Source organism: Ischnura elegans, assembly GCF_921293095.1.
Source record: "Ischnura elegans chromosome 13 unlocalized genomic scaffold, ioIscEleg1.1 SUPER_13_unloc_1, whole genome shotgun sequence".
Taxonomy (NCBI): Eukaryota; Metazoa; Arthropoda; class Insecta; order Odonata; family Coenagrionidae; genus Ischnura; species Ischnura elegans.
Genome location: NW_025791657.1, coordinates 7,936,535 through 7,962,571, shown reverse-complemented (window position 1 = coordinate 7,962,571; position 26,037 = coordinate 7,936,535). Strand labels below are relative to the sequence as shown.

The 26,037-nt window shown below is 38.4% G+C and overlaps 1 protein-coding gene across 1 annotated transcript in view; it reads right to left on the bottom strand.

Annotated features, from left to right (window-relative positions):
• Positions 1–3,520: 3,520 nt before the first annotated feature.
• LOC124172456 overlaps positions 3,521–26,037 on the bottom strand; it is a 29,314-nt gene continuing 6,797 nt past the window's right edge. The window contains exons 4-8 of the mRNA XM_046551897.1: positions 25,811–25,978; positions 21,047–21,166; positions 19,547–19,684; positions 17,917–18,036; positions 3,521–4,487 (exon numbers count right to left, since the gene is read on the bottom strand). Of these exons, the coding sequence (XP_046407853.1) occupies positions 4,308–4,487; positions 17,917–18,036; positions 19,547–19,684; positions 21,047–21,166; positions 25,811–25,978 (726 nt within the window). The 3' untranslated portion in view covers positions 3,521–4,307. The remainder of the gene's footprint in view (positions 4,488–17,916; positions 18,037–19,546; positions 19,685–21,046; positions 21,167–25,810; positions 25,979–26,037) is intronic.

Sequence of the window (26,037 nt, the reverse complement as noted above, 5' to 3'; positions counted from 1 at the left end):
TAATATGTAGCTCCTGGGTTCAAGACCGCGTGAAGGCTAATTTTTTTTTATGCCCTATAACTTTAGAAATCACTGTTGCAACTCATCCCCATTTGTTTAATTTAGTTTATTAGCGATTTTTTAAATTTTTATGTTAATTTATGGATTTTTAGTTTTTATTTTATCCTACCCTTCCTGTACCCTTCATTGAGGCTGGCCAAACCCTTCCCGTACCCTCCAGGAAGGAGAGGGCGTACCCACCAATGTTCTAAAATACCCTTCGTGTACCCTTGCTGAAGGGTACAGGAAGGGTACACTTATCCTTCCTGTACCCTTGCTGAAGGGTACAGGAAGGGTACACCTATCCTTCCTGTACCCTTCATCGAGGCTGGCCAAACCCTTCTCGTACCCTCCAGGAAGGAGAGGGCGTACCCACCAATGTTTTAAAATACCCTTCGTGTACCCTTGCTGAAGGGTACACTTATCCTTCCTGTACCCTTCATCGAGGCTGGCCAAACCCTTCCCGTACCCTCCAGGAAGGAGAGGGCGTACCCACCAATGTTCTAAAATACCCTTCGTGTACCCCTGCTGAAGGGTACAGGAAGGTTACACCTATCCTTCCTGTACCCTCAATGGAGGGTAAACCTCTCCTTAATGGAGGAGTTTATTTTTATCAGGGATAGAATACAGCGGCAGGAAGCATAATTACAATAATTGTTTAAATGGATAAATTCGGAAATCAGAATGGCAAAATCGAATCCCAGCATCCACTTCTTCACCTTGGGAAGCAGCTGAGGCATAGGGATGCATGATGCACAAATGATAAATCATTAACCTCTCATTACTACCATATGTATCATATGTACCCAATGCCTCTGATCTAGAACTTCTGTATCTATGATTACCCTCTAAAACCTCTTCTTTGGCTCAGATACATTGACGACATTTTCATTCTCTGGCCTCATGGCATGGACTCTCTTAATACCTTTGTTTCTTCACTTAACGCTTCTGCCTCAGTCTCTTTCACCTATTCCATCTCCAAAACCAATATCAACTTCTTAGATGTGGACATACACCTTTTAGATAGTAACAAATTCAAAACATCGGTTCACATCAAAGCTACTAACAAACAACAATACCTTCACTACAGCAGTTGCCATCCACCACACACCAAACGTTCCATCCCTTATTCCCTCTCTGTCCGGGGACACAGAATCTGTAATAACCCCCAAGACCTTCAAAAGTTCCTCTCCAAACTCCACACCTCTCTTCTTCACCGCGGCTACCCCAAAAAACTTTTGATGAACAATATAAGAAAAAACCGGCTATTTACAATAAAACCCGCGCAGACAAACATTGCTCTCCTTCTCTGCTCACAACCTACTTTCCTGGTGCTCATTTGCTACAAAACATAGTGAAGGACTTGTACCCCATCCTTTCCAAACACAAGTCCACCTCTCAGATTTTCCCTTCCACTCCTTGGATAACATTTAAGAGACCACCGAATTTAAACACCATATTTAAAGCCACCCGCCCTCTCCAAAAGTCGCAGTCAATCACTATCTCCACACCCTCACCTTGCAATCGTCCCAGGTGTAAAACCTGCAAGATATTCTCTCCACCCCCTGCCTCTTTTCTCCCCAAGCTTAAATGCATTCTTGTAATTTCAACAAATGCTTTTAATACTAACCTGCTCAATGATTTTCCCCAAGCCTTTGAGCATATTCGAAAGGATTATATACCAATTATCACCGATTCTGTCATATTCATGCAGTAATTCAAAAATTAAAGCTAAACAGCATTACCATGAACAATGATTCACATTTATCTTAATGTGATAGGCAATGTTAATTTTTATTCTTAATCAATAATATTAGAAACTGATCAAAAATAGTTGCTCTCAACAATCAAATCAAATATACTCCTGAAATACATGGATGCAAATGGCGCGAAGCAGTTATGTGTGTTTGACCGTGTTCCACCAATTTTAAAAATCTGGAAAAAAATTCGAAATATATTTTACAGTTTGGGTAACAACATATATTTTCGGCATGTCTATTTTTTCCTTAATTTTTAAATTTAATTTTGAAAATTTCAAACTTACACAAAAGTTTAGTTTTAGGACAAAAAATTTGAAAAAAAATCAGAATGGCAGAACATAATTGTATTTACATTTTAAAATCAAGACAATGATTTAAAAAAAATAAAAACTAGAGATATGGTTAAAAAAACCAAAAATAGTGTTTCCATTTTTTTGGGGTTATTATCCATTTTTAAGGCCTGAAACTTTGGGGAAACATAATTTTGGATTCATTGTAAATGCATATTTTTTATTTTTCGAAATATCAGGGTGCGGTTTTCACCATCTTAACCGCCTAGACCCTTTGAGGAAATAGTAGCAGGGCCCCTTTGCAAATAAAAAGAAGCATATTTTCTTTTGCTGGAATCTAATAATTGCCACACACAAATCTAATTGTGTTTGAATAATATGTTTATAGGCTTGCTGGAAGTAATGTTTCAAGTGCTTTATAAAAATTGAAATTTATAAAATTATGTTTTTTATAATAATTTATTTATGATATTTATGTTTTGAATCCTGCAGGATGATTAGAAATTATTCACTACAATAACAGTCACCCTACTTGAACCCAAACTCCCCTCAAATGGTAGTTATTAAGGGTATTACAGTTTGGGGTCGAGTAATTCAATATTAAGGTTACCTCAAGCCCAATTTAAGAAAAACATACAAGTATTTACATTGTAAAAAAATTATATGTTTAAGCATTGATTCATTTTAAACCATAATTGAAATATATAAATGAGTATTTCAAAGACAGCAATGCCACAACACCACGAATCACATGAGGATGTGACGTGGGGGGAAGAAAGGAAAGTGGGAGGATTCGTTTGGAGGGATGTGGTCCTGTACCGTGGGTTGGGGAAGAGGGGGAGGGGAAGTAAGGGGGGTAAGGGGAGGGTCCCATTGTGGGAGGGCTCTTTGCTGATGGGTTGCTGGCGTGCACGAAAGAACGAGAGCTTACTATAAACATAGGTTATAAATACAACAAAAAATTTAATGCATTAAAAAAATCAACAAGGAAAAATACACAAAAAACATGAAATTATTGCCCAATTATCTTTCTTTAGGCACACTACTAGCAAGTGAAAAGAAATCAAAATCAATCAAATTTACCCAAAACAAATGACATGTAAAAATAATTTAAAGATGAAACAAGAATCTTCACTTCTAATGAATCTCTGGTGTGAATACAAAAACAAATGAGGTGACCAAAGCAACATCAATCCAAAAACTATCCAATAATACATTCTATCCAAGATACTAAAATATACTCAGTCACGGGGACAAAAAGAGGGCCAAAAGAATAAAAAAATACAAAGGAAAATATTTGTAGGGCAACAGGAACTCTTCACCGTTAGTTCATCTATTCTTGATTGGGGAATATAGGGGAATTCTTCGAGAATCTTTTTACCTGGGAGGGCGTAATGCGGGATAACTTTACGTTTTACTTATTGACTCTCGGTCATGGATGCGTATGACATCCATGGCTGGTTCCTGTCAGGGTTGCTGCATCTTCATTCACCATGGGATGAGAGAAATGTAAGTATGGGCATTGTGGGTTGACTTTATTCCTCTTGGTGCAGGAAATCTATCCTTGTATTCTCCTGTTTCCTCTTCTTCACCACACTTCTTGATCTATCTTCCATCATTCTCTTCTCTCTCTACCTCACCTCCACGTCATTGGCAAGACACCCAGCATAGCCTTTGGCCGCAATACGAAGCTGAAGCAATGTGTCTTCTTGAGATTCACATCCTAGAGGTGGGTATTATTCTGGGGTTGGAGCAGGTGGGGGAAACAGGAGGAAGTGTGTTTTCTTATAATCCTCACCAAAGCATGTTCTCATTTTGTAGAGGGAAGGGGTGCAGATTCCGTCATTCTCCATTCCCTGTTCACAGGTGTTGTTTGGAGGGAGGGGATGGGGAAAAATGTGGACCTTTCACTGGTCACGTGCAAAACACCAAAGTCGGGAAGGCCCAGAATTGTAGGGGGAAGGGGGAAACACTTTACACTCCATTCAGGTTCGATTGCACACACATACACACACTCGCATGATATTGCATCAGCTCCCCTTCCCTCGTGCGCACCAATTTTAAATCACCAATGAACAGTGCCAAGTGGCATTGGCTAAAATACGTTCGGCCATTTTTGATAATAATAACACATGCTTCAATATCTGGACTCAAGAAGCCAATGTTCACAGTATTTAAAATTGAAGATTTCTCCCTAACATCACTTCCTTCCAATATTTTAATTGAATTTTAATTTCATACATACCTCAGTGGCATCAGTCTCCTTGGGAGATTCTTTCTCAGCCAAAACCGGCATAGAGTCCAGGTCTATCATAATGGCTCCTGTGCCTTCAGCATCCACCTCTTCACCTTGGGAAGATGTTGAGGCCTGTGCCTGCATATGATCACAATCAGCATCCTTAAACACAGAGATAAAGAAATATAGAAATAGCTTTGTGGGTTCACCAAAAAAATAATGATTCCTACTTATAGCATGGGTATGTAACTACACACCACCCTAAAACATTCACTTGTGTAATATTCACAGCTTGTGTGTCACATTTATACACACCTAATTGCAAAAAATGTCTATCATAGTGCTAGAATAAAAAAAACCACTCGCTTCATCAAGAAAATGTAGGGTTAGTATCAAGTAACAAATCAATAGTAAAGTGTGAATGAATATTTGTCCAATGCTTGAATGTGTGACTGAGACTTTGGTGTAATTTCAATTGCTTCAAGATATTGTTACCATTATTATTCTTAACTTTGTCTTATCTTCCTTGCATGCAAAAAGTTTTTGTCTCCTGCAGATTATATCCACTAGATGTTCTATTTATCAAAACTCTTATTAGTCTTTGAAAATATCGATAAAAACATTCAATTTTGGGAAAATCACTCAAAAGAGTACAGAAAAATTACTAAGCATGCTTTGCTGAGAGATGGATTAGATGTGATTACTCACATCGTAGGAGTGCATCATACCATCAGCTCATCCTACTGTAATGCCTGGACTTTTTACCAACCTTGGATTCCCATGATAGCCTTTTCAAAACCTCCTGGGTCATTCCATGTCAGTTCGTACAGGCATAACACCCACCAATTCTGATTTCGATGAAACTTGGCAATTTTCATCCTTCCATACACAAATAATACAAAGTAAAATATTTCTTGGCTATATATTATAGTTTTTTTCACAAACATTTGAAGTTTGGGTGAAACTGCAGTTTTTCAATGAATGCCATCTCCAGAGGCATAGTACCTCCAGAGGGAAATAATTTGTCTCAGCCATAGTTTTTATCCGATTCTTATGAAAATTTGCAGGTTTGCTAAAGAAGTCGTGAGGATTCCAAAAACTAATCTTAAACTAAAGACTACTAGAAAACTATCCTATGGGGAATTGGATATTCTCTTAACTCAGGCACCACACCACATAGTCACCTATTGCACCAGTTTCCCTGTTTGCAATTGCTGCGGGACTTGTATCCATGATCACAGAGCGTGGACACATGCTACGAGGCTTGGAAAACCAGAACACGGTACTCCCGTGAATGCAGCTAGCTTGTATTGCTTCTATTTTGAGAGGGATTCTAACAGAAATAATAAGCTTAGTGTATCCTAGCATTAATGAAGTTATTCCAATGATTTTGCATCCATTTTTTTTAAGGTCGCCAAAAATATTAATCAAGAGTGAAAATCATGCATGGATAATCCGTAACATGGATTAACTGCAGCCGGATAATTGGGAGTCTGCTGTATTTACAACCTCCTTGCACGCATTCCTTTTTCTGTCACTCCACATGTCCCATTTCTGTCACTTTAATCATCTAAAATACTGTCTTTCTGCCGAACAAAATGCTAACAGCAATTGTAATGCCATGCTTTTAATTAGCAGGGTTCCCACTCTAAATAAATACTAAAGTTCACGCTTTTTTCCGGTTTTCACGGTCTGAATGTCGTCAAATTCACGGCTTGTTGATATGCCATTTTGGGTGAAAATATTGCTCACATAACAATCATCAGCCGTACATTGACTACAAATTTAATAAACGCAACAGATGCCGTGAGTGCAAACACAGCAATAAATGTGCTATCTCTCATGACGTCACCTATCGTTAGGAAAATGCAGGGCCTGGTTGTGAGCGGAAAAATGGAAGTAGAAGGGTGGCAGGGAAGTGTACAAGCGTCTGATTTTCGCCAGGTTTAATGATCACTGTACTGGTTACCGGTTCTTCCAATCATAGGCTAATGTGTCGTCATGGCACACAGACCAATAACTGCTCTGCCAATACACATGTGTAGATAAATGCGTGGACAGTGTCTGAACGTGAATTGCCCTTGAAACATGATTGAAATATCCATTTTTCTTTTCATCTATAAATCGTAGTTCTACAACAAATTTGGAGAGATTTTTAACGTTTTATGATGATATTCATGGCTATTTCCAGGTTAGGACCAAATTCACAGCTTACTCATGTTTTAAGGTTTTCACCGTAGATTGAGAACCTAATGAGTGAGTGAGTGAGAATGCCGGGAAATTGGCATACCCCAAGAATGCCAGGAGGGTGTCATTTTGACACCCATGTTCTTACAACCATGTTGTGTTGTAGATATTTTTTTTTCTTAGTTGCTATTGTTTAAGCGTCATCTTCATTGCAATACTTGTTTTCGGTTCCTTAATATTTTCAAAAAAATAATGTTTTTTAAGAGCTTTCCACAGAAGAAAAAAAAGCAAAAAATTCTGTTCTCTTAGACTGCAGCAACTCGTTGGACTTTGGACTTGTTTCACTATTTCTTCGACCACGCATGAAAGTCTTTTAATTCTGCTAATATTGTAGACTAAAAAAGTGTTATCAACTTATCTATCATCTATTTCATCATAAACTCACTTTCTAATCACCGTCAGTACAAGTGCTCTTTTTTACATGTTGAATTTACTATTTTATGCAGTCATTACATGTGAGTGCTCACTAAATTTCTCCACTGAAATTCCACTAATTCTCACTAAATTTCACTAATTTTCTAAGAGAAATGTACTGAGCACTCGCATTATCACTAGAATGCCGGGAAATTGGCACACCCCAAGAGTGCCATGAGGGTGTCATTTTGACACCCATGTTCTTATAACTGTGTTGTGTTGTAGACATTTCTTTTTCTTAGTCGCTATTGTTTAAGTGTCATCTTCATTGCAATACTTGTTTTCGGTTCCTTAATATTTTCAAAAAAATAATGTTTTTTTTAAAGAGATTTCCACAGAAGAAAAAAAAGCAAAAAGTTCTGTTCTCTTGGACTGCAGTATCATTTTGTATATCTGGTTTTTGTCTTAGAATGTGGAAATTTGATTTTAAAGATGAAAATTTGAAAAAAAATAAATAAAATCAATTACAATTATTTAACTACAAAATTTGTGCAAAAGAAAAAAACAAATACTTTGTAAAAAACAAAGAAAATCGAATATTTTTTACCGACTTCAAAAAAGCTTTATCTAAATAGCAGATAATCTTTACATTTTTGGCACTTTTGCACTGTTTTGGCCATACATAACTTTTTACCCTTCTTGCAAAAACCAAAATTTCTGTTTTCATTGCATTTTATATTTACTTGACAGTTTCTAGTCCGTTCTGGTTCAGTTTTGGGCAATCTCTTAGGGTTTTCACTAATGACAACATGAGGGTGAAGAGAGCTTATTACAAGAACCCATTTTGTTGGTTTGCCCTGATAAATGGTAAGTGTAACGTAACCGTTTTTATAAAACTTATTTGAATACAACTCTTCCTGAGAGGCTTTTATTCCAGCAGAGATATCTTTCTTTCTCTTCTTTATGGAACCCAAAAGGTTTGTACCCTTTCTTTCAAGCAAAACCAAGCAAAGTGATGTGAAATTGACCATTAGTGATACTTCTGCCTTTGGTCAAGTAGGGCTGCATAAGTTTCAATACAGCATGACCTGTAAAGCGAATCTCAGCTTGACGAGAGTCGTCCTTGCCAAGGTAATGAAATCCGTTTGTCAAATAATTACTATCCTTTTCCGCTACAAGTCAGTATTTTTGCCCATATTTATCAGCCTGTGATGCCATGAACTGCGTGAATGGGTATCTAGCTTTGTTTGGAAACAGCTGTTTGCCAAAGGCTATGTGTGGCCCAGGCAGTGGTTCCACAGAATGGCCATATCCTTCTCAGGTAGGATCCTGAATGAGAAGGTGTCGTCGCTTTGAAGCCTGACCAGCACCCCTTCCACATCGGCGCACAACCTCAAGAATACGCATAAATTTCTTCTGTCCGATAGCCAGTGCTGACCCAGGTTCGTCTAAAACACAATGAGGAACGCATCGCTAATACCGTACGTAGCAGATACAAATACTCAATAGTGTGTACATGCTAAGATGTTTTTCCTTTGTAACTGAAGTACTACAATGCCCTTACCATAGCCTGGACCACACATAACCATTGACGAACAGCTGTTTCCAAACAAAGCTAGATGTCCATACATGCAATTCATGGCATTTAAGACAAGAATATCATTCAATATTGCAATAATTTTCTCTGGCATAATATGTCTATACAGTGCCATTATCAAGACCAAACTGCTGATGCAAGTCAAGAAGCACATCTTGACTGGTTGTGACATGCTAGCGAGCCAGTTTGTCAAATTCCGTGCCAGGCAGCCGGTCACAGAGGCTCGGAAGAAGTGAAGTGCATTGTTAGACCCGTCTCTACACTTATGTTTCATGGCAAATAAAGCGGAATATACTTGCCTTACGAGCCAATAAATTTTCAAAAAAATGATAACAGCTGTTATTTATTGAAATTATGTAAAACATAAACAATCGTGAAGGTAATATATTATTTTAAAATACTAATTTGGCAAGTAATAATCAAACTGCATCCCATGAAACACCTAAACCGAACGAAGAAATCATAAAATATACTCGGTGTCATAATGACACCCTCCGGCATTCAAGGTAAATTTGAATATTTAAGACCAAAAAAGGAGAGCAGGGTTTTCAGCAAAACGGCACTATATCATAGCCAAATGAGCTTTTCCGAGAAGCGTGAGGTTATCATCTTCCACGTACATATTTCAGTAAGAGAAGACACCGAACGAATGTCTACGTAAAACATTCCCTATAGTTACGTTAAATTTTCGAATTTTTAGGATATGCATTAATCAGTACTTATAGCGAAATTCGTTTATAATACCTTTGTATTCAAAGGTTGGCAAGAGGTTATTAAAAATAGCCGCTGTAATTTTGGCTCACGACAAAGAACTGAGAGAATAATATTTTATTACATTACGAGGGCTTTTTTTTCATAGAAGTTAAATCGGATATTCTATCGAATTTCATCCCAAATGAACACTTAGAATGTAGCTAACAGAGTAACGTATATTTTTAGATGTAAATCATTACAATATCGTCCCTTAACCCTGCGGCACTCGCGCGGGATACAGTTGTAGCCCAGACATTTTGTTTACTTTGTTTTTTCGCCATGTGTTGTCAGGGGTGGGGAGGAGTCTCAGTACCTTCGAGTTAGGCCCTCTCACACGCTCAGTGTGCATTAGCACGTCACGAAGTGCAGTATTCAGTGGGGTATTCGCGATCAAAGTTGCCTGGGCTACAAGTGTAGCCCGCGCGAGTGTTGGTGCTATGAGTGACCCAAAGCGTGTTCGTTTGTGCAATGAAGACATTGTAGCTGCTTTGAACAACATTGACAGTGATGATGAGCCAGATGATATATCAAATGACAGTGATGATGGGGAGAGTGATTTCAGTGAAGAAGAGATACATTTAGAGGATGAGGAGGCTTTGGAACCACTGACTAACCAAGAGGTAGACACTGAAGATGAAGATGATACGCCTCTAGGTAGCTTGTATTTTTCCAAAGATAAGGATAAAAATGTGATAAAGAGGAAAAAGACCCCTCATTCTGTCCCTAACGTTCGTACAAGAGCTAGCAATATTGTTTTACGTTTACTTGGGCCCAAAGCCGCAGCTCGGAATGCCAAATCTGAGCGTGAATGCTTTGATATTTTTTTTATGATCAAATAATTCGATTAATTGTTTGTAGCACAAATATTTAGATTTCTACTCTAACAGAAAATTTTGCACGTGAGCGAGACGCACGAGAAACTAATGAAACTGAAATTTGTGCTCTGATTGGGATTTTGCTTCTAACAGGTTGTTTAGGTGGTTCCAGAAAGAATTCTAAAGGAATATGGGATAACTTTCATGGTAGTGGGGTTGAGTCATGTTATTTGGCTATGAGTCGAAACCGATTTCATTTTTGATGAGGTGTTTAAGGTTTGATGACATACGCGACCGCAATGCAAGAGGAGAAATTGATCGCCTAGCTGCCATGAGAGAATTTTTTGAAATGGTCGTGAACAATTTCCAAAGGAATTACACGCCAAGTGAGTTTTGCACTGTGGATGAACAATTAGTAAAGTTTCGTGGCAGATGTCCTTTTAAAATGTACATTCCTAGCAAGCCTGGAAAATATGGGATAAAGGTATATTCACTAGTCTGTGCAAAAACGATGTACACGGTACATTAGGAAGTGTACGCGGGAAAACAACCTGAAGGTCCCTTCAAAGTTTCGCCATCAGCAGATGACGTTACAACTAGAATGTGTGAGCCAATTGCAGGAACCAACCGCAACGTAACTACTGATAATTGGTTCACCTCAATCGCTCTGGCAGACAAATTTTTCGCCGAAAAGAAGTTGACCCTAGTTGGAACATTGAGAGCTAACAGAGTAGGTATACCCAAGGAGTTAAGAGCGAGTAAGGTCCGTGAGGTGTACTCATCCCTGTTCGCACATCATAAAGAAAAGACTCTTGTGTCATACTGTCCAAAGAAAAACAAGGCTGTTAATTTACTAAGTACAATGCATTATGACCAGCAAATAGATCCAGCAACCGGTGCGTCTCGTAAACCAGAGATTGTTTCTTTTTATAAGAAAACAAAAGTTGGAGTCGATTCAGTTGATCAGATGTGTAGCAAATACGATATCTCAAGAAACACTAAACGCTGGCCAATGGTTCTCTTTTTTGATCATGTAAATATATCTGGGATAAATGCTTCACGTGTTTATGCGTTCAACAATCAAGATCAAATCACAAGGAGAAGAAAATTCCTTGAGAGCCTTGCATGGGATCTCATCCATCCCCAGATAAGAAAACGTCTAGAATCCCCAGTTCTTCCTAATGATATGAAAGCAAGAGCACGAAGAATCCTGGGGATAGAAGAACCTCGACCTCAACCAGTTCCAAAAGATGACAGAGTGGGCCGGTGCTACCTGTGCGGCCGGGCTCGTGACCGATCTACCCGGAAGTGCTGCGACTTGTGTGGCCACAAGGTGTGTCCAGAACATTCCAACATTGTATGCCGTCTTTGCCTAGACCGTCAGTAAAATAAGATAATACATAACACTTTTTAAATATTTTTTCTTCTCTAACAAACATCAATAATTCAAGTTTCATTTTCATGCAAATTGCGCAATGTTTTCATTTTTAATAGTTATCTATATATATAAAAGAAAGTCGAAAATCGTGTTAGTTAGAACACTTATAACTCGAGAACGGCTGCACCGATTTCAATGAGATTTGGTTCTTTGGATTCGTCTCAGGCGGGGTTAACATATAGGCTATTAAAAAAGGATAATTTCACAAAAAAAATTCATCTCTTTCCTATGGACATGCTTTTAGGAGTAATAGTAACACAACAATTGATAAGTCGGTCAAAACTACAAATTAAATATTTGTTTTGTTTTTACCACTTAAATAACTGAATTTAGTAACAATATAACATTTTAATTACTAAATATATTCAAAATATTAATTAAATTGAAATTACGTTTAAAAAATTTAATTCGAGCTAATTGTAAGCCCCCGTGGCCAAGCTCGAGTTGACACTTCACTACCGTGTTTGTAAACAAATCTCCAAGCAATTGTTGACAAACGGTAATGTCCGTGTTCCTGTTGAGGAATCGAGTAGTTTTAACTCATTTCCTTGGAATAATTGCAAATTAGTTTCAGTGATCTCATCAACAAAGAGTTCCAGAATATGATTGATCACCAAAAGAATCAAAGATGGTTGATTTAGCGAGCAAGAACGAAGATGTGGATGACTAAAACGAGGTAAATTCAAATAGTTCGTACTCTGCATGAATTCGAATCTTTTAAATGTGTAACAAACGAAGACGAAATCACCAACTACCTATCTGAATATTTTAAGTCCTTGGACATACCTAGCTTACCAAGGCACGATTTACAGAAAAATGTAGTTTCTGTGTTCATGATCTTTCGAAGCCTAAACCAACCAAAGCTATCCAACGGAACGTGTTTGGTGATTAAAAAAATTGGTAATGAATGTGATTCACGCAACTTCACTCAAAGGAAAATTCAAAGGTGAGGAAGTCCTTATTCCGTAGATTCCATTATCTCAACTCATATGCCCTTTTGAGATTAAACGTATTCAATTTCCAATTCGTGTTGCATTCGTGATAACGATTAAAAAATCGCATGGTCAGTCTTTCAGTTTTTGTGTTGTTTGTGCTCATGTGCTAAGGAAAACCCATGATTTTCTCATGGTCAATTTAACGTGCTATGTTCACGAGTCGATAAACCATCCTCTATATTTCTTCCTCCGCTTCAAGTGCGTAGCTAGGATAGGGGGTTTTGGGCGCAGCTAATACCACGGGTCTGTAGGGTATAGAAAACTCGCTAAGGTAAGCGGGAAGTGTGGGGGCACTTCCCCCAGACATTTTTTAAGATAAATGGTTCAAAATAGTGGGTTTTGCGGCTGTGTGAATAGTTAAATATGTTTTGTTTGTTAGTCATCCGTCCCCCTAATATTAATAACAAAATCTTTCATGAAAAAATTCTCTAAGCTCTTGGGGGGGGGGGGTTTATCCCCCAAAACCTCCCCTCGCTGCGTCACTGCTTTGCTTCGCTATATTTATTTAGCTTCATCCGCTTCATCTTGCGCCTGATAACAAAACAAAAACTGTTGTTTATCAGAAGGTGCTTGACGCAAGAAATTAAACCCGAATGTGTAGAGCTCACCGTGGTGCGTTTACGCATGCAGTACGTTTACGCAGTGCATTTTTTTCAAACAGAGATACTAAAACTGGCGCGCCTTAAGTCATTTAATGCGAATGCTACCTCATAGGGGCTCTTCTTGCACGATTTTGAGCATCAGTCAAGCGTCGGTCTGGGGTTGTGTCAACCTCCCCCCTGAATGGGCCAAGTGTATGCAACAGACTTGGACCTAAAAACATTTTTTTACAGCTAATAACGCAAATAGCCAACAACTGAATGCGTATAATTTTTATTTCATGAACTGCTTTATTAAACCACAATGCCCAAAATTTCTTAAGCTAAAACGTAAGAAAATTTGCTGAAAAATATCCGCGTAGACGTGCTCCGATCCACCCTATATAGATTCAATAAAGAAAATGTCCTTCTGACAAGCAATTTTGGTACTCATTTACGTAGTTTTATTGAATTTGTATCCTTATTTCATTATAATAAATTAAACATGATTAAAAACGATACAGCCGCTCTTGATTTATAAATGGTGTAAGTAAACTTTAAGTTCATTGATAGTTAGGCGATACGAAGTTCGCCGGGTCAGCTAGTTAGGTATAAATATGGAATTTATTGTTAACATATAATACTCTATGTATCCAGCAATAAATTTTGTTCATTGTAAATATGGTTTTTATGATTCATATCTTGGAAAAAAATTAGTTTTACACAACCAAAGTTAGGTAAATTTTAAAAGCTGAAAATGTCTCAAAATCGTTCTATTATTCAATGTTTTTCAACATGTCAAATGGAAAAAATATAGTAATTATTAATTTTTCACCTTAAGTAATGTTACAATGAACGTAAAAAAATAACTTGAGATAAAAAATGTTGCATGTGAGGTAATTAAAAAGAAAATGCATTGGGCTACAGCTGTATCCCGCGCGTGTATTCGTGATTCAGCATACCGGGCGAGTGCTGCAGGGTTAAACTTGCTAGTAAGTTATAAAAATAACAATAAAACATCTAATCTTAGCGTCTCCAAAAATTGTTCTAGGTGATGATCAACTCCGTTACAATGGACGCTAGAATTCCATTTAAAATTTGGAACCAATCAGCAGAACATACAGAATGTAATTCCTCGCATTGATTTTCAATAAATGCAACATGAACGTTTTCAGTTATTTTAACTTATAAACAAATAAGTGACCACGAGTACCTTCCTTGAGTGGGACACTGAGAGCCAGAATGGGAAGAGGTAATCTCCACACGGACAATAGGAAAGGGTCAAACCTCTCGCACCGAGGGACCCTAATGGTGGTTGGGACCCACTTGGCATGCTTGACCGCCAAACCGTGAAAACATGGCTTTTTCCCTTTTGCTTCAAAAAATTCAAGCCGTGCAAATCCGGCCTTCCTTCCTTAGCATCAGAAAATTCAGGCCGTGAAATCGCGCCCTGCGAACGGAAGAGGTTAATTTCCACTCCCACTATAATGAGGACTCTTATATGGGACAAATTACTCAATATGTACATAGAAAATAGTACTTCACAACAAAAGAATCTATTAGAAATATCATACCTATAGGAATGTCCCACTTTCACCGTGAAATAAATAAAAACCATACTTCCATCTTTGTTAGCACCAAAATTATGTACACAAAATTACATTTACCAAAAAATTATCTGAATGAGCAGGTAATTTAAGTAAGCAAGCACTTAAATTTTTTATAAACAACTGACATAGATAACTTTAGCAATGAATATAGTGTAGTGGCGCCTGGGTGCGCTGTGGGATCGCTCGGTAACGAGTTGTTTATGGACATGGATTGATTCCTGTGATGGAAGTAAATGGTTGTGATATTATATCGTGCTGTTTTAAAGTGTTTTAATTAAAGTTTGGCGTTATTTGCAAGTGTAACCAGCTTATTTAGTTGAAAACCCATAACAATTGGTGTCACAAGTGGGATATTTTTTTTTGATTAAATTGAAATGGCTGGAAAAATTACACTCAGTCAATTAAAAGTGGCCGACCTAAAACGCAAGTTGGAGGAACGCGATTTGGATACTTCGGGCAAGATGTCTGCGTTACAAGACCAACTTAGATAAGCCTTATTGGAGGAAGGAAAGGACCCTTTAAGTTTTCTGTTCGAGACAGCAGACATAAGCCAGTTGCTCACTTCCTTGAAAAATTGGCAGGAGAAAGTTCATGAAAGTATTTCAGCTCTCCAAGGGGATATGAATGTATTGCAAGACTCTTTGGACAAACAAATTGCAGGACTTGGAGATGTTAAGAATGAAGAATTGAATAAAATCAAAGATGATATGAAAGCAATTGGGGATCGACTAAGGCGGCTTGAGTGTGGGGCCGGAATTTCCACTAATCAAGGAAAGGTGACCAAATCCATTGGAGTTTCTCAATCGTCTGGGCAATCAGTGACAGGACATTTCCAAGTGCGAGCTATGGAAGCTGACGCCATTGGAGCTTGTAGTATTCAAGAGATATTGAAGATGTTGGAAATTTAAAAAAATAAGAAGAGGAAAATTCGATGCTGGGCTTGTGGTGAGGTTGGGCACAAAAGGAATAAGTGCACTGCGAAATCAGTTGATAAGGTGCAGGTAAACTAAAGAGGGTTGATAGGGAGGGGCAGCTGTCTACCCGCGACAAGAAGACCCCGAAAACAATAAAAAAGTAGCATCCTTTTGCTCACATCATGACAACAAGGAAGGCACCTTGAGAAGAACTACTGTCGTTGCTGATCTTTGGGAAAGTGACACACTTCGGGAACACCAGGAGGAAGATCCTAACCTCAAATATCTCTGGAGATGGAAATTTTCTCGTGAAGGAAGACCAGCTTGGCAGGAAGTGGCTCCTCTCTCACCATGTGTTAAGACATACTGGGCTCAGCGGAACTCGATTGTGGAAGATGCTGGTGTGCTGAAAAGGGTGATTAAAATTTCAACTGGAGGCATAAAGAGGCATCAGGTTATTGTTCAACAAAACCCCATATCTGAGGTTTTGAGGAGTCTGCACGATGGTGCTTCTGGAGGACATCTTGGTCTACACAAGACACTAGAAAAAGTCTGGGAGAGATTCTACTGGCTTAATTTGAAGAAGGACGTCAGAGAATGGTGTAGGAAGTGTACAGTGTGTTCAGCGGCAAATGGTCCACTGAAAAAGAGAAGAGCACCAATGAGGACCTACAATGTAAGGGCACCTTTTGAGCATGTGGCTATTGATATAGCTGGACCTTTTCCTCTGACAAAGGATGGGAACAAATATATCCTTGTAGCCATGGACCCTTTCAGTAAGTGGGTTGAAGCATATGCCTTTCCAAATCAAGAGGCTACTACAGTGTCCGATGTGTTTGTGAAACAATTCTTCAGTCGCTTTGGGGTCCCATTAGAGCTTCACTCTGATCAGGGAAGAAATTTTGAGTTAGAAGTATTCACCCGAGTGTGTGAGTTGATGGGCATTAGGAAAACCAGGACAACACCACTTCAGCCACAGTCTGATTGCATGGTTGAGCGTATGAACCGAACCCTAGGTAGATACCTGACGAAAATGGTTCCAGACAATCAACATGATTGGGACCTGCATCTCCATTTCTTCCTTATGGCCTACCGAAGTTCTCTCAATGAGACAACCAAAGAGACACCCGCTTGCATCATTTTTGGGAGAGATCTGCGTTTGCCTTGTGATCTCCAATTTGGGTGTAGGCCTGGGGAGGATGTTGAGATAGAAGACTACATCACAAAGCTCAGGAAGAGTATGGATGAAACCCATCAAAGAGTGCATTCAAATCTTGAGGAAGCAAGTGGCAAAATGAAGGAGAGGTATGATATCAAGACTGACCAGGGTGGCTACCAGGATGAAGATTTGGTGTGGCCCTACAACCCAAAAAGGATTTGTGGGTACTGGATTAGCTGAATCAGGATCAGGATCTGGATTAGCTGAATCAGGATCAGAAACTGGACCAGGATCAATGATGTGGTGTACACGATCAAGAAACCTCCAAGAGGGAAGCCAAGAGTAGTCCATTTCAATTGCTTGGCCCCTTTTCATGGCTGTAATGGAATGGAGAAAATACAAGCAGCTGAGATGCAGTGCACATTGGCATCTGAGGGATTTAGGGGTGACATTGATCCTCAGTTTCCCCAGAAGTATTATGTGATTAATGGTACATGTCGCGACTAGGATAAAACTTTCAATGCTTGCCGCTCAGTTGAAGGAGATGTTGAGACTGATCATATGACTTCTGTTGAGGGACACCTTATAATGCATCGAATGGCGTATTTCAACCCACAGATGACTTCGTCACCAGAGTAAGAAGAAGAGCATGAGGAGAAGGATATGGGTGAGGAGAGCTGTTTGGAGGAAGCACAGCCTGAGTCTGCCTACATTGAGCCAAAGACTTATACTACCCTGGTGTGATCTGGTGGCCCTGAAAGTGGATGATTTGCTACATCCAGTGGGTCAATTCCTGGTATCTCCGCCACTCATGGCCCATGCTCACTTAATTATAAAAATTCCTTGTGATTTTCTAATAAAAATTGATGAAAATCAATGAAATAGTTTCAAACCTAAAAATAACAGTAAGATAAGCTACCAGTATAGTAAAATACACCTAATTACATATTTGTCGCAATGATTCATTTATTTTAAATGATTCGTTCATGAAAAACACAGCATTTCTGCTCCTGTTAGGTCAAGGGAGGAAAAATGTCTTGCCCTTCTGCTGAGTGGTGCTGGGGATGTTCCACCCGAGAATGGATTTGTGTCATCGCATAACTGAGCTAAACAATGCAAAAGTACACTCACCACGTCATCCGTTGCCAATGGATCCATGACATCAGTCGAAATTCTGGCAACGTTTCGTACGTGCAGCATGGGATAACTCTCTTCCATAAGATGGTCTCTGTTCTCCTCTTTCACATGACACTATAAGAGAATGCTGAGTGTCACTAAATATGGGTCAAACAATAAAAATAACCTCTATAAAATTATAATAAAACCTCCTCTACTAGCTGAGACCACTTCAGCTAGCCAAAAGTATGTATGTACTCATAAGTTTTTTATGACTCCTTGCTTGCAGTTCAACTCCAGTAGTATTTAACTGCTATTTCCATTATTTATTATTTCTTACAGATAATTATCTCAACAGCTTGAGGGATGGAAATCCCATCTCTTTTTCCGTTGCTAGTATTTTCTTTCAGCCAATCACAATGCATAGCCTCTAACAGTGATTGTAACACCACAATTGGCTCTCAACTGAATGAAAGTTGTAAATAGGGTAGTTTCCTTCATCAAAGAAAACAAAAGGAAATAATTGCGATTTGTTACCCACCATTAGTGTATTCACAATATACAAATTATTTCGTTTTAGAAATGCCGGTTTAGACGAATGGCAATGGTTAATTTTTATTCTCATTTGAAAAGGACCAGATTGGCGTCCATGCGATGCCACTCCACGTGACTTCATAGGGACCTAGTTTCTATAGGAGAAGATAGGAGTTATACATCGTCTGAGGTTACCAATGCATGCATGAGGCACAGAGCTCAGGAAAACATAACTTAATAATCACTTATTAAAACTGGATAGGGTCGGAAAGTTTTCTTCGTTTGATGAGGCATTAATAATCCTTAATTGTGCAAAGCGCTACCTGCAAGAAGGGTACTCAGCTACCTGCTAGCATCCTGCGACGTATCAGCGCTAAGCCTCGCCTCAAGGTCACCTCACCGGGCGGGAGGGGGAACCAGAAATACAACGCACGGACAGAGTTCCCGGCATTCATACTTATGCGCTGCGTTTTCATGCACTTGAAAATTTTCACTTTTCATTTAATCGCGAAAAATAGATACTGTCATTTAAAAATCTAAAAGCGTGAAATACGTACTCCACGAGTAATAATCTTTCGATTTAGGCAATAAAATAATAATAGGAAACCACCCTATTGCGTGAAAAAATCCACAGAGGGAAAAAGTCATTCACCTACACCTGGATTCGAGCTCCAATCCCTCGATTTCCACCCGAGTGTTTTTAGCCAGTGAACATTCCAAGCCGTCCCCTCTGGATATTTGTGGACTATACTGCACAAGGTGATGCTGGAATGCTGAGCATATGATGCCAAAAGCACTCCAAGTCGTGCACATGGCACCACAGCCGGAGAGCAAAGTCTGAACTTTGAACACATAGAGGCGTTCGGTCTTGACTACTTTTAAGTACACCGGCATTAGCCACGGCAATAACTGTAGCAGGAGTCACCCACAAAGCACAAATTGTGCAAAAAATCCAAAGAGAAAACGTTCCTACAGTTTGTGCATTACGGTTTACTACATTAAAATTTATCACCTCTGATTAGCATTCAAGTCATGAACATCAGTCACCATGTCTCCTTGTAAGTATCACATACGCCTAAATTTCATTATATTAGGCGAAATTCTTGCATACCTTGGCAGCATCTTTCTCCTCTAGGGATGGCTCTTCCTTAACTCCAACTAGCTTCCAGTCAAAGTCTGTCACGATGGCTCCAGTGCTTTCAGCCATACATTCCAACCCTTCTCCTTGGAAAGGAGTAGAGGTCAAAGGCTGCACAAGAATCCACATATAATAAGTGCACAAATAATGAGAGAGTTAGAGAAATGAGGAAACACCTCGTTGAGTTAGTGACAGAAATAAAATTAGAGGTTGATTTTTATGTAAAGTGTTTGTCTAAATCTACAGTCTACTCTACAAACTGTCTCAAGGAAGTAATGGTAAGGAAATTTAACTGCTTAAAAATTGGTTTGCATGTTTTCCATTTGGTTATCTTTGCCATACTCATAACGCCTCTTTTTTGCACTTCAAAATTTATGAAAAGCCAAAAATGATCCTCAGAGCAATATTCTGGAGATGTCTACCTCCTCATACCATCTTATTTGTAATGATGACTTATCTGTAGGGAGTACCTGGCATATGATTTCAGTACCCATGCATTAACGCATATTTACAGAAAACATATACATTCAATATCAGAGAATTTAGCCAGAGATATAGTGCATTTCGGGTTATACTTTGTTTTATTAACATCAACTTTGGCAAATAAAAATAATACTCATTTTCATAATTCTATGTCATGATTTCACAATGGCCATTGAATAAAATTCTAAAAATAGCCTATTTCTTTGATCCCAGGGAAAAAAGTCAGTTTTCACTGGTTTATAATTTTTGCACTACCATGTTGGAAGTTTCTTGTAAGAGATCAATTTATTCTTAATTTCTGGAAATATTATCAAAGAAGCTGAAACTTCAATTGGTTGGGATATATATATGCTCCCATTGTTGGAAAACCAGAAAAAAGTGCCAACTTCAACATTTTTTAAAGCAATTAAATACTTTTTACTGTCCAGGGTAATGAGTTTCATCAACATTCATGGTATGTGAGGTAGGTGTGACAAATTCAGTCTTAAGTTTGTTGCTTTACTTTGTGGAACCAGGATATTGGAAAAATCTCATTTTAAGATATTCGACCATAATCATTAATATTCAATGATAATTATAGCCTCAATTTGCAATCAAAACCATCTCCTAATGTGTTAAGCCCCCCTCATTCATCCTACATTTTGACTTTGCTCTTGACCCATCTGAAAAGAAATTCTTGTCGCAAACATAGCCACTGCGTGCTGCTCCGCAACACTTCTGTCCAAAGTATCTTGGAGTGAATGTGGCATTCATTGGATCGCACCAGCAATGAGCAAAGTTGAATGGCAGAACACACCTATTCTTTTCATTACAATGCATAGTTCATTTTGAAGGGTGCAGTCACAAATGACACCTCTGTACTCTATGATTCAACTATCATCAACTCAGGGAAAATGTTGTTTTCCTGCTGAGTGGCATTGTGAATATTCAACCATGGAGTGAATTTGTATGATAGCGCAACTTCACTGACCCATGCAAGAGTACACTCACCAATTCATCAGTTGCCAATGGATCTGTGACATCCCTTGATATTTCCGGTGGATCTGGTGTGTACATCGCTGGATACTTTCCTTCACTGAGAGGGTCTTCGTTCTCCCCTTTCACATGAAACTAGAATAGAATGCTAGGTGTCACTAAATAAAGGCAAAATAATTGTACTAAGACCCTCTTTAACACATTCAATGCGAGCCTGATTTTCATTTAAGTCATCGAAATTGGCCGATATATTAAGGCAGAAAAATAGCAGGAGGTTTCTGCAACATAAATTCCATTCAAATACTGCTTTTTACAAACGGAGCACACGATTCGAAAGAGGGAAGCCTGTTGAAGGCCATACACACAATCGGAAGACTCAGAAGTGGATATTAGTTATGTATGGAGAAAGGGCTTCCAGCCCTCTAGCAGAGCAAGTCAATTGACGTCCTCTGCACTGAATGTGTTGAATGATAATAATAAAACTTCCCTTTTCACCTAAGACCACTCAAGCTGACCAAATGCATGTAATCATGAGATTCTTGTCTCTCCCACTTCAAAGTTAGGAACATTTAGTTCAACCTCTGCAATAATTTTACCATCCTTTCCATTATTTGTAATTTCATATAAATAATTATGCCCAATGTCATTTCTTTTTTTTGATCAAAATCATGAGACCATAAAAATTCAATGGATTAGAGAATGAGGTAATACTTTTGAAATTTTGATACACTTTTTTTATTTAGAGCATGACCTTTAGGAGGAGCTTAAGAATTGTTTCCAATTATTTTAAGAAGAGTTTTTTATTGGAATTCCATAACAAAGCAAAATATTCAATTCAGGCTCTAACCAGTGCATTTTTCGGTATTTAAGCGTAAAAAAAACACATACTGAATATTAATTACTGTTTGATCCAAGCTGCCAATAGATCTGTAAAATGAAGTTAAAATTTCTGATGGCATATTCCACCAAATGCTTAAGTTTTCTATGATATATCTTACGAGTTGATCCAATATGTACTTAGATCTGTAAAATGAGGTTTATATTCCGGCAGGCAAAATCCACCAAATTCTTAAGTATTCTATGCTACTTCTTACAAGTGACAACAGATATAATTAATATAATGATATCCACATTCAATCACAGTTTTACACCTGCCTCTTGAAACACAAAACTTCATTCCATGCTATATGTAAATTTGAGCTTTCTTACAATTAGTGATGGGTCGATTCCAAAATTTTATCGATTCCAATCCCGATTCCGATTCTGACATTTCGATTCCGATTCTACCGATACCGATTCCATCGATTCTGATGCCAAAGGCTCCAAGAAAAATATCACTTAATTCCAGGCAACAAGAAAACCACTTTAAAAAATATTACTCTGTGAAAGAGAGTTGACAAAAGCATCTTTCATATCATCACTATGTAATTAAAATATAATAGCTAAATTTCAAGACAGAACATACCTGAAAAGTGGTGTTACACGATAGACACTCATAATGTCGACCATATCTATGTATCCAAACTACAAGGGAGAGCCCTGAGTACAGACATTTTCATAGCTGTAATAAAGATTACATACTACGTAAGTATATGAATCGTGAAATATTTTCCCTTTCAAATTTTCAAGCAGAAAAACCAATTATTCTACATGCTCAGCCAGCAGGTTTTGACGTCTCCATGTTACAGTATTACTGCCTGCAGAAAATTGCCTTTTGCTACTCACTTGTGTGATTGAGCAAGTACTTTCCTACCAAAATTGCAAGATTTCGGAGACTTTGCAATTTTTATTAAAAATTATATCAACGATTTTTTTGGATCTTGAATCCTCTTGGAATTCAAGTGGACGAAGCGAACGAACTATAGAACTAAACTTTAGTTTTGTAGAGCCAAAAAATTCTATACTTCTCACATCATTTAATCAACCTTAAAATCTCTTGCTTTTTTTAAGTTCAAGAAAGAAACTAAACGCTACAAATGAATATCACATCGGACGGACGCAGTAATAAAAAAGGCCAAAAGAGCCTTGTGGTGTGAAAACTCCCCCTTCCGCGCGACTCACCTCGGCGAAGGTGGAAAGGGAAAAAGGGTATCGGTTGTTGCCTTTCACGGAAACAGTTCATTTTTCTCTCTCTTAAGCTTGCTGACTTAATCTCTTCACTTTACTTCAAAATCCGAGGCATATTCCTTATGCGTGGGATGGTTCCGAAAAATATGCAATCCTTAGTATTTTCACTCCAATAGTGCGCTAAATGTTCTAGTCGATCTAAACATAATCCTTTTTAACATCCTCAGTTTAGTGTTTTAAGTCAATGAAGACGATTACCAATGCTTTACATGACGATTTTCAAGACTAATGCTTTAAAAAACTTGAAAAATCGGCCTCAGTTAGCGTTAGAGTTCCGCAGCGTGTAGCTCAGCCTTGACGCGCGATTGAAAAATCGCACTTATTTCCTTCGTCGCACACTTTTTTTTCCAAGATTTCTAATTAGTACTCTTTATAAATCTGTACTTTATATTGTGGTTCAAATTTTCCGAGTTATATTTTTCGTAAACGAAAGATAATGTCTACTTTATGTCAAATTTCACGTGAAAAACGGGTCGGCCATTTTGCGTCGTAAAACCAGACAGATGAGAGCCAAAATCTGCAAAAGTCATTGAAAGTATAGGCGGTATAGGCTAAGCACCAGATCAAAGGAATATTGCGTTTTTTATTCCATGAAACTCATACCAACGCAAAACCACTTGGATAAATTCAAAGATTTTTTGAGGAAAAACGATATCTCGCGTGGCATTGAAAAATTGGTCATGTTTGGGCCTCTGTATCTCACTGAAGGTTCGTATTTATGTAAAATGGCATATACATATATATATGGTAATGATTTATGAGTATTTACGCTAAGTTTCAAGTCTCTATCCCCAAAAAGGTCATTTTGGACTTTATTCCAGCTTTTTCCGATTTTGGACCAGTGTACGCCGGGTAGGAAGACGATCGGCCGCCGCGGCTGGCGTAAAGGTATTCGGCGCCCACGGCTTGTATACAGCAAGCTAAAACTACAAGGCCAAGGCATTAGAATGACTTATCGGCTTTAAAAACTGCATTATTACTTGAGTTTCATGATAGCACTTTCTGTCGGCAGATTCCTGGACCTACTAGCCTGGAAAGCTCTGTAACCTTAACTACTCGACTCGACATTTGTAATGCTACTCGAAACGCTCGAGTCGAGTACCAACTACTCGATCGACTTGAATTTTCGAGTACTCGCACATCCCTAGAAGTTATGTGTTTTGTTATTATGATTACGTGGCGCGAAAATTCAAATGACTGTTGGAAACGCGGTCGTATATTTTGTTGTTTGAAGTACTACTGGAATCGGAATCGATTTTTCACCTTGGCAAGTACTCGTTTTCGATTCCGGTTCTTGGTCGAGAATCGAGGAATCGAACCGACCCATCACTACTTACAATAATGAATGAATTAAGGGTGAATAACCCATATATTTATCTTCACCACCCAAAAAACAGTGCCTTTAAAGGAGGGAAATCTATCAAATGTTAAGGAAAGATGATCATAATCACCAATATCCCGGATATTGACAACTTAACAACGATCACACGAACCCACGACCTTCAGTTAGTCAGGCAAGTACTTTATTCTGCCGCCACTGCATTTTAGGTAACACTGCAGTAAGTGTAGATTGTAAAATTTCTACTCAATACTGGCAATAGAGTGTTTAAGGTTGCTATAGGAAGCATGGAAAAGCTATGAATTGAATCACCTTTTAAATGCACCCTGTAGTATATATAGAGGGCAAGAGCCTAACAATCTTCCTTAACCCTCTTATGGATTCTCTTCACCTTAGAAGAGCTCATAGTTTTCCTTCTTTCTTACCATCTATAACCCATACTTTTTTTATCTCCCACCAATCCAGGAGTAAAACCTAATCTGCCGCACTACACCACATCACATTTACCCGTCCATCTCTAAGGAAACGTCCTCAGTGAGGGAATGGGGCTCTGCGGTACAAAAAAATACCAGGTCTTCTAGCTCCACTCCACAGTGGCATTGGGTTATTTGACATGTTGCTTATTATCCCATATTCTTTACATTTCAAAACCCATAAGACCTAATTTTTTTAAATTGCAGGATATAAGCTCCCAGAATATTCATAAGATTTGTCTTGATTGCCAGAATCACTGTAAAAATTACAAAAGTAACACTTGTCTCTTCTCACTTCACCTACACCTGTTCGATTATTAACGTTTAAGAACTTAGCCTTCTATGTACACTGCAAAGATATAACATATAAGGGGACACAGTGAACCAACATTATATATCACATGGTTACCTAAGACTTATTCGGTCCTCATTCGTTATATAAAGAGGTAACATGAGAGTTTAGGCACGTTTCATAATCAAGGTGAAGCGGGAAGATTGAACAAACAGGGAAGTATCTTGAAACCAATCAGTGTTATACATAAGAATATTTATTAGCTTGCAAGCAAACTCAAGCTATCTCAGTTCATTTGCCATGCAAATTTCTGCCATAAGATTAAGACTGTTCCACAACAAACATCGCCACAAGTGTAAATAGATAATCGTGATTAGGCTATTTGACTCGCATAAACTTGCTGTTCCGTACAACTGAGAGTTGTAGAATAGAATTGAGAATAGCATCTATTCATGTCAGGCACACCCATTTTCATTATACAGATGAGAAATTTACACAACACAAGGTCGTCCAACTCAGGTGTTACTGCAGGTGAGAATAAAACTTACCAAAGCATCTGGTCTCATTTCTTGGCAGTCTGACACAGGAATGTATATTTCAGTAGTTTGGAATGCACATGGGAGCTGTGAAGTGCCTTCATTTGCACTTTGCAAGCAGTCCTTTGAGTCAGTAGAAGACTCTAAATTGTCATCACCTGTCCACTCTTCTTTGATACTCTGCAGAGAAAGTAATGGAGATAAACAACTCACCTTCTTCAAAGTCAACAAATTAGGGG